The sequence below is a fragment of the Bubalus kerabau genome, chromosome X (genome assembly GCF_029407905.1).
Source record: "Bubalus kerabau isolate K-KA32 ecotype Philippines breed swamp buffalo chromosome X, PCC_UOA_SB_1v2, whole genome shotgun sequence".
Lineage (NCBI taxonomy): Eukaryota > Metazoa > Chordata > Mammalia > Artiodactyla > Bovidae > Bubalus > Bubalus kerabau.
This window is the reverse complement of record NC_073647.1, coordinates 48901848-48916899: the sequence shown is the minus strand read 5'-3', so window position 1 is coordinate 48916899 and position 15052 is coordinate 48901848. Positions and strand designations below refer to the sequence as shown.

The 15052-nt window shown below is 40.2% G+C and overlaps 1 protein-coding gene across 2 annotated transcripts in view; it reads right to left on the bottom strand.

Moving 5' to 3' along the window:
- Window positions 1-15052, bottom strand: part of F8 (coagulation factor VIII) — a 143012-nt gene that overhangs the window by 77218 nt on the left and 50742 nt on the right. For both annotated transcript variants that reach the window (XM_055563762.1, XM_055563763.1), the window contains 2 exons: window positions 4349-4442; window positions 376-590 (listed from right to left, as the gene is read on the bottom strand). In XM_055563762.1, the coding sequence (XP_055419737.1) occupies window positions 376-590; window positions 4349-4442 (309 nt within the window). The remainder of the gene's footprint in view (window positions 1-375; window positions 591-4348; window positions 4443-15052) is intronic.

Genomic DNA, 15052 nt, shown 5'->3' with positions numbered 1-15052 from the left:
GACATCTAGGTAGTCATATAGATTTGCAGGTAATCTAAAAGTAATCTAAAAGTAGGTGGTAACTGATTATGTAAAAATGGGCAAGATCACTTCGAGAGAGAAATTTTAGGCTAAGAATGAGTGTTATAGAAATAATCTAGGGCCCAGGCTGTCCTGTCCATCCAGCAGGCAAGTTTATTACACCGAAGTCAATAAAAGCTATCATAAATCCAGCTCACTTCTTTTACTGCTCAATATTGCAGACTCCTATATTTTCTGTACGCTTTAGGCTGACATCCACTGAGAGCAGAATATAGGAGATATTATTTGGAAATGCATATGCCTCTTCATTCCATTTCAGCTTCAGACTCAGCACTTGGAAAAAGATGAACTCACCTGGTTTCCTCTTTGATCTACAGATTCTTTGTAGCAGATGAGGAGGGGGCCAATGAGTCCTGAAGCTAGATCTTTCTCTAAGTTAATGAAACTCGAGTAATATCGGGTCAGACACCGAGGATCTGATTTAGTTGGCCCATCTTCTACAGTCACTGTCCATTTATACTTGAACACTTCTCCTGGCAGAATTGGCATGTCTTTCAAATGTTTCACACCTACCCACACCCAACCCCAAAATAGCTTGATTAGAAGTATAACAAGGCATATATTGGTGATTATGTCATTATTGCAATGGCTCTACCAATTTATATGTACATATGAAGTTTCCCAGTAAGTGAAAACTGAATTTGCCACCTCTTATAAGTTTAAGATTCATGCAACTTTTTATAATAAAAATAGGTACAGGAGATTTCTGCTAGCATGTTAGTTTGAGTTGAAATGGGCAGGTCTCCCCACTCTGACAAATACAAAGAAATAATAGATTATATTTTGAAAGATTTTAAATGTATAACTGAAAATGCATCAAGAAGGAAAAAAAAACTCAAGTGCCAAAAAAAGAAAGACACATCAAAGCCAGATTGGGCTGAATTGATGCCACAGGATTGGGCTATGAAGTTTTAACTCACATGTGGTATCAAGACTTGTGGCATCTGGTGTCTGTGAGGAATGGAAGCAGTAATTGAAATATGCTGTTGGGCTACTGTCAACAAAGGTCCGTCTAGTCAAGGCTATGGTTTTTCCAGTGGTCATATATGTATGTGAGAGTTGGACTATAAAGAAGGCTGAGCACAGAAGAATTGATGCTTTTGAACTGTGGTGTTGGAGAAGACTATTGAGAGTCCCTTGGGCTGCAAGGAGATCCAACCAGTCCATCTTAAAGGAGATCAGTCCTGAATGTTCATTGGAAGGACTGATGCTGAAGCTGAAACTCCAGTACTTTGGCCACCTGATGTGAAGAGTTGACTCATCGGAAAAGACTCTGATGCTGGGAGGGATTGGGGGCAGGAGGACAAGGGGACGACAGAGGATGAGATGGCTGGATGGCATCACTGACTTGATGGACATGAGTCTGAGTGAACTCCGGGAGTTGGTGATGGACAGGGAGGCCTGGTGTGCTGCGATTCATGGGGTCGCAAAGAGTCGGACACGACAGAATGACTGACCTGAACTATTGGGCTAATGGGTCCTCAGAACAAGGACTGCCTGATTTTCATAATAAAAACTCACTTTTGAATATGCTTAATACCTGAGTATCTAGTCTATAACCATTCCCTATGCCTACATAATAGGGAGTGAGGGTAGGTGTGTATTAGAGGAAAGGGAAAATAGATTGTTTCTTAATATATCCTGCTGTGTGAGTACTTTCTCTACAGTTTGGTCACCAATGCTTTTTGTGTGCCAGGTGCCCAAATGATGGTCTTCTCTTACGGGAGGCATATCCTTTTCTTGGAGTGACCATCAGGACCCCAGCACTGGGCACTTCCATGCCATGAGAGAGGATTATTTCAGCTATTTTTTTGTATCCCTCCTCTCCCCAACCAGCTCTGGTTACACCCAGTGATATATCCAAAAGCCTATTAATTCTGGCTTCCCTCACACTGCCTTCTCAGACAAGGTATCTTCAAAAAGAGATCAAGCCAGCTACTTGCAGCCGTATCTACTTACAGAAAAAAAAACACACATGCATCCTTGGGAGGTCAAACAGGAAGAGCAAGCTGCCTCACTCTTACCCTCTCTTCTGCAGAGTTCTCCACATAAAAAGCAAGTTACTAGGAACTGGATTTGCGGATGCCCCCAAATTTCAGAGTGCACATTCAATATCTACCCAGAATTCTGTTTCTGTGCCCTTCTCCCATAAAGGAATGCAAATCAATTTTGCATTTGAATTTTGACCAGCAATCATGAGGATTAGAAAACAGAGGATTGAAAGTTATTTATAACCAGCCTGGCTATCCATCATATCATACTGAAGGACTCATAGAGTTTATCTCCTATATACTAAATGCACTCAGAAGTATATTGAAGTTATACTTCCAGAAAAACAAAAGAAATAACAATAACAATCCAGAAATGTACAAGATAAGAGAGGTAATGGCACTAGCCTATAAGTCCAAGTAAAGAAATCCAGAGATGGCAGCTTTGTAGCAGGCCTAGCAAGCATATCATCCATATTAGAACAGTAAGCTGGTGAACAACAAGAACATCTTTAGAAGAAAAAAAGATCAGATACTAATAAATAGCATGATTAAGAAGCTGGAAGACCTAAGGGATATGGTGAAAAGTCATATATTTCTTCTCTTGATAAAAGAAAGTCTTTCTTCAGGAATACAAACACAAAATATATAAGATTAGCATGGTCTTAATATACTGCATATATTGAGACTTGCCTGGTGACTCAGTCAGTAAAGCATTTGCCTACAATGTGGGAGACCTCGGTTTGATCCCTGGGTCAGGAAGATCCTCTGGAGAAGGAAATGGCAACCCACTCCAGTACTCTTGCCTGGAAAATCCCATAGATGGAGGAGCCTGGTAGGCTACAGTCCATGGGGTTGCAAAGAGTCAGACACGACTGAGCAACTTCACTTCACTTCAATATACTGCAAGCTAAAACTCACCATGATTTTGAACTACTGGTAGAGAATAAAGAAGGATAATGCATTTGACTGTAACAGTAAAATCATTGGAACTGTAGACAAAAGAATAACCATAGCACACCACCTAGTTCTGCAGTAACCTCATATTCTTATAATAAAAAATACATACTACAATAATATAAATGCTGGTTTTTGACTTTTAAAGTTTAAAATAAATATATAGAAAAAGCAAGGAGTTATTTAAAATTAAAGAACAAAATGTAAATGTTATCAGCTTTAGTTTTATAAAAGTAAAGGTATGGCTGGCAGCAGTTGAGAAATGGAAGAACAGATGAGAGGAAATGGCAAAGGGAACAGTTGTTAGTACTCTTAGTATAGTATCATAATGATATAAAAAGTAGGTATTTAGCATATTTTTAAAATTCTGCCAATTGAGGAACTAAAACAGTGATAAAAGTCTAAAACAACTGGAATAGGAAGAGGTATAATGCTAAATCCTTATTTAACACAAAATTAAATATATAATGTTGTAACTATAAATATACTACTACTACTACTAAGTCACTTCAGTTGTGTCTGACTCTGTGTGACCCCACAGACGGCCACCCATCAGGCTTCCCCGTCCCTGGGATTCTCCAGGCAAGAACACTGGAGTGGGTTGCCATTTCCTTCTCCAAACTATAAATATATATTTATATAAATAACTGTATATAAATATATAAAGTTGTTAAACAAAAGAGTAGCAAATAAATGATTTTTTTTGAGATACAGAGGTAACTGCCAAAAATCTAAAGCAGAAATGCTTAAAAATGAAGGTTTTCCAACCCAGAATTCTATGTCCAGCAAAATTATCCTTCCAAAGTGAAGGCAAGGACTTCCCTGGTGGTCCAGTGGTTAAGAATCCACCTGCCAATGCAGGGAACACAGATTCGATCCCTGGTCCCTGGAAGATTCCACATGACATGGAGCAACTAAGCCCCTGCATCCCAACTACTGAGCCCATATGCCCTAGAGCCCATGCTCTGCAACAAGAGAAGCCACCGCAATGAGAAGCCCACACACCACAACTAGAGTAGCTCACTCTCTGCAACTAGAGAAAGCCTGCAGGGAGCAATGAAGACCCAGCACAGCCAAGCAAATAAATAATTTATAAAATAATTAAATAATTATTTTACAAATACATAATTTGTAATAAAAATTAATAATTATTTTACAAATAAAAAAGTGAAGGTAAAATGAAGGCATATTTTTAAATAAAATAAAACTTAAGAGAATTAAGGATGGGGTGATACATGTGCATGATTGTAGTTGTTGTTGAGGCTCTGTCCTCATCTGTATCTACAGGTAAGTAAGACCTAGAAAATTGAGGTAAAGCTTACCTTTTGGAAATCTCCCTGAGTGCAAAGGACTGACATCAGTGATTCCATGAGGGTAGATGTTATATGGCCGGCTTGCTTGATTCTTAAATATAATCTGAAAGTATAAATGAGATATAAGGTTGAGCACTAAGACAATTAGGATCAAGAAGCAAAATGTGGCCTGTCTCCAGAAAATAAAAGCTGCCTTGTATTTACAGTATAGGGGTTTAAGCCTAGATAGAGCTCAAAATATGCGTTCTTTTGGTTAAATTGCTCAGATAGCTACTTAGGTTTTTCACTAAAGGCTCATTTATTTTAAATTATTTAAAATTCACTTATTTAAAATTATTTTAGTTGCTTCAGGAAGAATTCCTTGTACCTTCTGATACTAGTACTTGAAATCTGGATGTCTGCTGAGGACACTGCTTTCCCTCAGTCTTTTGCACAATTTGGGCACTGAGTTCCCAATAGTGGAGAAGAAAATAGTGGTTCAAGTGATAAAACCTTCACTGGATGAGCAGGCAGGACCAGGGGGACAGTTGATTAGAGCATTAAGCAAGGGTGGCAGCTGGCATCATGTGACTACCTGAGCTTTCCAAAAGAGATGAAGAATAGAAGAGTGATAACATGGGAGGATCATTAAGCACCCTGAACTTATCAACCAGGCTCTATACTGAGGTTGTGTGATATGAGGATAAAAAAAAAAAAAAAAAGAAAAAGAACTTATATTTGCAGGCTTATCTTACACACACTCATTTGGGAAAAGCCAACTGACAACCTATTCCTTGCCTGCCCCTAAGCAGCAGAATGATGTAGGAGAAAAAACACACAGCTCTGTGTGATTTAATTAATTAATTATTTAATTAAATTAATCAATTATATATATTCAGTTCAGTTCAGTCACTCATTTGTGTCTGACTCTTTGTGGCACCATGAACTGAAGCATGCCAGGCCTCCCTGTTCATCACCAACTCCCAGAGTTTACTCAAACTCATGTCCATTGTGTCCGTGATGCCATCCAAGTATCTCATCCTCTGTCATCCCCACTCCCGCCTTCAATCTTTCCCAGCATCAGAGTCTTTTCCAATGAGTCAGCTCTTCACATCAGGTGGCCAAAGTACTGGAGTTTCAGCTTCAGCATCAGTCCTTCCAATGAACATTCAGGACTGATTTCCTTTAGGATGGACTGGTTGGATCTCCTTGCAGTCCAAGGGACTCTCAAGAGTCTTCTCCAACACCATAGTTCAAAAGCACTAAATATAATTATATATTAATTAATGTAATATCATTATTAATGATAAATTAATGGTAAAAAATCTCAAACAGATGCTCAAACTACCTAGCTATACTATTATGTTTTCCTAGAAATTAATCTTCCCACTTACTCAGCTACTTTTTGCTTCCTGATCCCATACTCAGGTGCTTCTTTTTTTCACTGAGAAGAGAGACACATTCAGAAAAGAAATTCCTCATCCTCCCACCCTCAAGTCTACCAACCTAGATGCATATATGACCATATTTTCTCCTGTTAAAATCAGGTCCTATCTAACGACGACAACATCTCCTCCTGTGTACCAGTACATAATGAAGTGCCATTTTAAAAACTTCCTTTTGGAATAGAAAAGAGAACCCAGAATTAGATCCACACAAGTACAGTCCATTGATCTTTGACAAAGAAGCAAAGACAATCAAATGGAGCAAAGACGGTTTTTTCAACAAATGAGGCTGGAACAAGTAGACATCCACATGCAGGAAGAAGAAGAGGAGGAGAAAGGAGGGGAGGAAAAATAATCTAGATGCAGACCTAACCTTGCACAAAAATTCAGAAAAATAGATCACAGAGCTACATAATTGATTTGGAATTTTTATGTGAGATTTGCCCCTACCCTTCCATTTATTTATTTTTCAATCATTTAGTATCATCAATATAGACTCATGCATATTTATTTTATAATTTAAGGAATACTTTACCACTACTTTATTTATTTGATTGGTTATATTCTTCTGGTTTGGCCATTAGAAGCTCCTGTATTCACTTGACATTATTCTCATTCTTTCATTTTTTGAGCACTTTCTTCCTTTCTGAAACCACAAGATGCTCCAGGCTCATCTTGTATCTTCCCTGGCCCAGCCCTAGAATCATCGCTTCCCCAAAGGGCTTTAGTTCCTTTCACTCAGTTCAGTTCAGTTCAGTTCAGTTCAGTAGCTCAGTCATGTCCGACTCTTTGCAACCCCATGAATCGCAGCACGCCAGGCCTCCCTGTCCATCACCAACTCCCGGAGTTCACTCAGACTCATGTCCATCGAGCCATCTCATCCTCTGTCGTCCTCTTTTCCTCCTACCCCCAATCCCTCCCAGCATCAGAGTCTTTTCCGATGAGTCAACTCTTCACATCAGGTGGCCAAAGTACTGGAGTTTCAGCTTTAGCATCATTCCTTCCAAGGAAATCCAGGGCTGATCTCCTTCAGAATGAACTGGTTGGATCTCCTTGCAGTCTTCTCCAACACCACAGTTCAAAAGCATCAATTCTTTGGCACTCAGCTTTCTTCGCAGTCCAATTCTCACATCCATACATGACCACAGGAAAAACCATAGCCTTGACTAGACGGACCCTTGTTGGCAAAGTAATGTCTCTGCTTTTCAATATGCTATCTAGGTTGGTCATAACTTTTCTTCCAAGGAGTAAGCGTCTTTTAATTTCATGGCTGCAGTCACCATCTGCAGTGATTTTGGAGCCCCCAAAAATAAAGTCTGACACTGTTTCCACTGTTTCCCCATCTATTTCCCATGAAGTGATGGCACCAGATGCCATGATCTTCGTTCTCTGAATATTGAGCTTTAAGCCAACCTTTTCACTCTCCTCTTTCATTTTCATCAAGAGGCTTTTTAGTTCCTCTTCACTTTCTGCCGTAAGGGAGGTGTCATCTGCATATCTGAGGTTATTGATATTTCTCCCAGCAATCTTGATTCCAGCTTGTGCTTCTTCCAGCCCAGCGTTTCTCATGATGTATCCTGCATATAAGTTAAATAAGCAGGGTGACAATATACAGCCTTGACGTACTCCTTTTCCTATTTGGAACCAGTCTGTTGGTCCATGTCCAGTTCTAACTATTGCTTCCTGACTTGGATATAGGTTTCTCAAGAGGCAGGTCAGGTGGTCTGGTATTCCCATCTCTTGAAGAATTTTCCACAGTTTATTGTGATCCACACAGTCAAAGGCTTTGGCATAGTCAATAAAGCAGAAATAGATGTTTTTCTGGAACTCTCTTGCTTTTTCGATGATCCAGCAAATGTTGGCAATTTGATCTCTGGTTCCTCTGCCTTTTCTAAAGCCAGCTTGAACATCTGGAAGTTCACAGTTCACGTATTGCTGAAGCCTGGCTTGGAGAATTTTAAGCATTACTTTACTAGTGTATGAGATGAGTGCAATTGTGCGGTAGATTGAGCATTCTTTGGCATTGCCTTTCTTTGGGATTGGAATGAACACTGACCTTTTCCAGTCCTGTGGCCACTGCTGAGTTTTCCAAATTTGCTGGCATATTGAGTGCAGCACTTTCACAGAATCATCTTTCAGGATTTGAAATAGCTTTGCTGGAGCAGCCGTGAAGAGATACCCCATGTCCAAGGTAAGAGAAACCCAAGTAAGACAGTAGGTGTTGCAAGAGGGCATCAGAGGGCAGACACACTGAAACCATAATCACAGAAATCTAGTCAATCTAATCACACTAGGACCACAGCCTTGTCTAACTCAATGAAACTAAGCCATGCCCGTGGGGCCACCCAAGACAGGCGGGTCATGGTGGAGAGGTCTGACAGAATGTGGTCCACTGGAGAAGGGAATGGCAAACCACTTCAGTATTCTTGCCTTGAGAACCCCATGAACAGTATGAAAAGGCAAAATGATAGGATACTGAAAGAAGAACTCCCCAGGTCAGTAGGTGCCCAATATGCTACTGGAGATCAGTGGAGAAGTAACTCCAGAAAGAATGAAGGGATGGAGCCAAAGCAAAAACAATACCCAGTTGTGGATGTGACTGGTGATAGAAGCAAGGTCAGATGCTGTAAAGAGCAATATTGCATAGGAACCTGGAATGTCAGGTCCATGAATCAAGGCAAATTGGAAGTGGTCAAACAGGAGATGGCAAGAGTGAACATCAACATTCTAGGAATCAATGAACTAAAATGGACTGTAATGGGTGAATTTAACTCAGATGACCATTATATCTACTACTGCGGGCAGGAGTCCCTCAGAAGAAATGGAGTAGCCATCATGGTCAACAAAAGAGTCCGAAATGCAGTACTTGGATGCAATCTCAAAAACGACAGAATGATCTCTGTTCATTTCCAAGGCAAACCATTCAATATCACAGTAATCCAAGTCTATTCCCCAACCAGTAACACTGAAGAAGCTGAAGTTGAATGGTTCTATGAATACCTACAAGACCTTTTAGAACTAACACCCAAAAAAGATGTCCTTTTCATTATAGGGGACTGGAATGCAAAAGTAGGAAGTCAAGAAACACCTGGAATAACAGGCAAATTTGGCCTTGGAATATGGAATGAAGCAGGGCAAAGACTAATAAGAGTTTTGCCAAGAAAATGCACTGGTCATAGCAAATACCCTCTTCCAACAACGCAAGAGAAGACTCTACACATGGACATCACCAGATGGTCAACACCGAAATCAGATTGATTATATTCTTTGCAGCCAAAGATGGATAAGCTCTACACAGTCAGCAAAAACAAGACCAGGAGCTGACTGTGGCTCATATCATGAGCTCCTTATTGCCAAATTCAGACTTAAATTGAAGAAAGTAGGGAAAACCACTAGACCATTCAGGTATGTCCTAAATCAAATCAAATCCTTTCACTAGAGAATGGTAATTAGAAACCAAGATCTGGAAAAAAAAAAAGAAAGAAACCAAGATCTGGGTGTGCTCATTGCTACTGGGGTGTCACTGTTCCCAGGATCTCTTAGGAGGAAATAAACTAATTCAAATATATGCACACATATGTAATTATTTCTGTATGTATCCATCTGTGTCTATAGGCAAACATGAACCTATAGTAATGTCGCCAACTCTAATCCAGTATCATATGATTTATTCTGGCCTTTTCCTTTTATTTATAATTACCCTCTCCCTGGTGGCTTCCCTGGTGGCACAGGCGGTAAAACGTCTGCCTGCAATGCGGGAGACCCGGGTTTGATTCCTCAGTTGGGAAGATCCCCTGGAGAAGGAAATGGCCACCCACTCCAGTACTCTTGCCTGTAAAATCCCATGGACAGAGGAGCCTGGTCGATTACAGTCCATGGTGTTGCAAAGAGTTGGACATGACTGAGGGACTTCACATGGTCATAGTCATACCCTCTCCAACAGTGACAAATATAGCTCCCACTATCATTAGTATCCAACCAGTCCATTCTGAAGGAGATCAACCCTGGGATTTCTTTGGAAGGAATGATGCTAAAGCTGAAACTCCAGTACTTTGGCCACCTCATGCGAAGAGTTGACTCATTGGAAAAGACTCTGATTCTGGGAGGGATTGGGGGCAGGAGGAGAAGGGGACAACAGAAGATGAGATGGCTGGATGGCATCACTGACTCGATGGACGTGAGTCTGAGTGAACTCCGGGAGATGGTGATGGACAGGGAGGCCTGGCGTGCTGCAATTCATGGGGTCGCAAAGAGTCCGACACGACTGAGTGACTGAACTGACTGATCATTAGTAAAGTCATTCATTTACTTAATCTTCAAATAATAACCTGGGGCTTCCAAGATGGCTCTAGTGGTAAAGAATCTGCCTGCCAATGCAGGAGACAGACATAAGAGACATGGGTTTGATCCCTCGGTCGCAAAGATCCCCTAGAGGAGGAAATGGCAACCCACTCCAGTATTCTTGCCTGGAGAATCCCATGGACAGAGGAGCCTGGTGGGAATATGGTCCATGGGGTCGCAAAGAGTCGAAAATGACTGAGTGACTTAGCACACACACAAATAATAACAGTTTTGTTTATTCCTTTCCAACCTTAAAACTTTATCTTTTTCTCCTAAGGATATTGGCTAGGATTTCTAGTAGAATATTAAATAAAGGTGGTGATACCTGTTAACTGTTTCTTATCTTGGTCTTAAACAAGGATTTCTGAGTTTCACCACCAAGTATGATGGTGACTATGGATTTTCTGTAGAGCTTTATCAGGATTAGGATGTCACTTGCAATCCCAATTCCTATGACTTTTTATTATGAACAGATTTTGAATTTTCACAAATATTTGTATGAAACTATTGAGATTACCGAATGATATTTTACCTTTTTATGTGTTACTGTAGTATATTACCATATTTGATTTTCTAAAGTTAAATTCATCTTGTTGTTCAGTCGCTCAGTTGTGTCCAACTCTTTGTGACCCCATGGACTGCAGCACGCCAGCCTTCCCTGTCCTTCACTATATCCCAAAGCTTGCTCAAACTCATGTCCATCAAGTTGGTGATGCCATCCAACCATCTCATCCTCTGTCGTCCCCTTCTCCTCTTGCTCTCAATCTTTCCCAGCATAAAGGTCTTTTCCAATGAGTCAGTTCTTCACATTAGGTGGCCAAAGTATTGGAGTTTCAGCTTTAGCATCAGTCCTTCCCATGAATATTCAGGACTGATCTCCTTTAGGATGGACTGGTTGGATCTCCTTGCAGTCCAAGGGGCTCTCAAGAGCCTTCTCCAACACCAAATTCAAAAGCACTAAATTCATCTAGTACTCCTCAGATAAATCAGTTAGATCATAATATATTTACAATCGTTTTTATATATTGCGCCACTGGGTTTATTAACTTTTGTTTAGGATTTTTTTGAATCCATGTTTGTAATACAACTGGTCTGTAACTTTAATTTTCCTTTCTTATACTGTCCTGGTCAGGTTGACAACTAAGGTTGTGCTAGCTTATAAGTACTGGTGGGTCTTTACTTTTCTCTGATACTAAACTTCCCTGGAGGTCCAGTGGTTAAGAATCTGCCTGCCAATGCAGGGGACATGGGTTCTCTCCCTGGTCTGGCAAGATTCCACATGCTGCAGAGCAACGCGTGTACCACACATGTCTGCAACCTGTGTACCACAACTACTAAAGCCTGCACTCTGCAAAAAGAGAAGCCACCACAATGAGAAGCCCATGTACAACCACAAAGAGTAGCCCCTGCTTGCCTCGATTAGAGAAAGCCAGAGCAAAGCACCGAAAACCCAGCGAAGTCGTAAATAAACTTAAAAATTTGAATATAAATTATATATCCCTTGAATATTAGGATAAATAGCCAATAAAATAGTGATCCTTTCTAGGTTAATAGTGATTTTCTTGCAACACATTCAAGATGTGACTTCAGTGTCTTCTGGCTTCCTTTGTTGCTTTTGAGAAATAGGTTGTGAGTTTATGTGGCAGTTTTAAAATATGGTTCCGAAATTCTTTGACATTCCTCCCATCAGAGGTAGGCCAAATTTTCCCTCTCCTTGATTCCGGGTGGGCTTTGACTCTGATTATGCCATAAAATGCTGTGTGACTTCTGATGCTGGGTCGTCAAAGGTGAGGCACTTTCTGACTTGTTTAGTGGAACACCCAAAGTTGGAGACCAGAGTCGCTAATGTGCTTTCTGCCCTACAAATAGGCCTTTCCTAGAGATTTCATATAAATTAAATCATGTAAGTGTTTTTTTGCTTGCCTTCTTTAATTTATCATAATACTTTGAGTTTTATCCATGTTGTATCATGTATGAGTAGTTCACTTCTTTTAATTGCTGACTAGCATTCCAATTGGCGTGCTGCGATTCATGGCGTCGCCAAGAGTCGGACACGACTGAGCGACTGAACTGAACTGAACTGAACTGATTCCAATTATATGGAAATACTACATTTTGTTTATTTATTCACTAATTGGTGAACATTTAAATGGCTTCCAATTTGGGGCTATTAGGAATAGTGCTGCTGTGAACATTCACATACAAGTCTTTGTGTGGACCTATATTTTCATCTTTCTTGAGTATATGCCTAGAAGGAATTGCTGAGTCACAGGGTAACTCTATTTTTAATGTTCTGAGGAATGGCCAAACTGTTTTTCAAAGTGGCTGTAAATCTCAGACTGGATGTAACTCTTTCCTATCAGAGTTTATGAGACTTCCAATTTCTCTACGTCCTCGCCAATGTTTGTTATTATCTGCCTTGCTGATTATAGCTATTCTGAAAAAGTGCAAGTGTTAGTCACTCAGTCATGTCTGACTCTTTGCGACTCCATGGACTCTAGCCCACCAGGCTCCTCTGTCCATGGAATTCCCTAGGCAAGAATACTGGAGTGGGTAGCCATTCCCTTCTCCAAGGGATCTTCCCCACCCAGGGACTGAACCCAAGTCTCCTGCATTGAAGGTAGATTCTTTACCATCTAAGTCACCAGCGATTTTGATTTGCATTCCCCCAATAGCTAATGGGCTTCCCTGGTGGCTCAAATGGTAAGGAATCTGCCTGCAATGTGGGAGAGCAGGTTTGATACCTGGGTGGGGAAGATCCCCTGGAGGAGGAAATGACATCCCACTCCAGTATTCTTGCCTGGAGAATCCCATAGACAGAGGAATCTGGTGAGCTACAGTCCATGGAGCCTCAAAGAGTTGGACACAACTGAGCAACTAATCCTTTCCTTTTCAAAGCTAATAATGTTCAGCATCTTTTCATGTGCTTTTTGGTCACTTCTTTGTACATTATCTTTGGAGAAATGTCTATACAAATACTAAAGGACCCAGGATTATTATTTTTTAGTTGGATTATTTGCATTTTTATTATTCAGCTGTAAAAGTCCTTTATATGTTCTGGATACTATTCTTTTCATCAGATATATGATTTGTAATTATTTTCTCCTATTCCATGAGTTGTCTTTTCACTCTCGGGTTGGTGTCTTTGAGGCACAGAAGTTTTTAATTGTGATTAACTCCAATCTTTTATCTTTTGTTGCTTGTTGCTTTTGATGTCATACCTAAGAAACTATTGTGTAACCCAAGGTTACAAACATTTACTCCTGTATTTTCTTCTAAGGGTTTCATAGTTTTAGCTCTTACATTTATATCTTTGATCTACTTTTAGTATGGTATGAAGAAGGGGTCAAATCTCTTTCTTCTGCATGTGGGTATGCAGTTGTTCCAGTATTCTTTCCCCATTAATTGGTCTTGGGACATTTGTGAAAAGTCAAACGGTCACTTCTTACACTGTTGGTGGGAATGTAAATTGGTGCAGCCACTATAGAAAACAGTTTGGAAGTTCCTTTAAAAAACTAAAATAGAGCTACCATATGATCTAGCAACCCCATTTTTGGGGATATATCGAGAAAAGATGAAAACTCTAATTTTAAAAGATACATGCGCTGCAATGTTCTTTGCAGCACTATTTACAAAACCCAAGGCATGAAACAACCCAAATGTCCATCAACAGATGAATGGATAAAAAAGATGTGGTACATATATACCATGCAATATTGTTGCTATTCAGTCACTAAATCATATTTGACTCTTTGGGACCCATGGACTGTAGCACACCAGGCTCCTTTGTCCTCCACTACTTCCTAGAATTTGCTCAAACTCATGTCCATTGAGTTGGTGATGCCATCTAACCATCTGATCCTCTGTCACTCCTTTCTCCTTTTGCCTTCAATCTTTCTCAGCACCAGGCTCATGTAATATTTCTCAGCTGTAAAAAAGAATGAAATAATGCCATTTGCAGCAACATGGATGAACCCAGAGATTATCGTACTAAATGAAGTAAATCAGACAAAGACAAATACCATTTATCACTTACATGTGGAATATAAAATATGACACAAATGACTGTATTTACAAAACAGAAACAGATTCACTCATAGAAAACTAGCTTAAAGTTATCAAAAAGGAGAGAGGGAAAGGGGGATAAATGGGATTAACAGATAAAAAGTATGATACATAAGATACACAGATAAGCAACAAAGATTTACTGTATACCACTCTAATGGCAGAAAGTAAGGAGGAACTAAAGAACCTCTTGATGAGGGTGAAGAAGGAGAGTGAAAAAGCCAGATTAAAACTAAATATTACAAAAACTAAGATCATGGCATCCAGTACCATCACTTCATGGCAAAAAGATGGGGGAACAATGGAAACAGTGACAGACTTTATTTTCCTGGGCTCCAAAACCACTGCAGATGGTGACTGCAGCCCCAAAATTAAAAGATGCTTGCCCCTTGGAGAAAAGCTATGACCAACCCAGACAGCATATTAAAAAGCAGAGACATTACTTTGCTGACAAAGGCCTGTATAGCCAAAGCTATGGTTTTTCCAGTAGTCATGTATGGATGTGAGAGTTGGACCATAACAAAAGCTGAGCGCCGAAGAATTGATGCTTTTGAACTGTGGTGTTGGAGAAGACTCTTGAGAGTCCCTTGGACTGCAAGAAAATCAAACCAGTCAATCTTAAAGGAAATCAGTCCTGAATATTCATTGGAAGGACTGATGCTGAAGCTGAATCTCCAATAGTTTGGCTATCTGATGAGAAGAGCCAACTCATTAGAAAAGACCCTGATGCTGGGAAGGATTAAAGGCAGAAAAAGGGGATGACACAGGATGAGATAGTTGGATGGCATCACTGACTCAATGGACATTAGCTAGGGCAAACCTCAGGAGATTTTGAAGGACAGGGAAGCCTGGTGTGCTACAGTCCCTGGGGTCACAAAACATT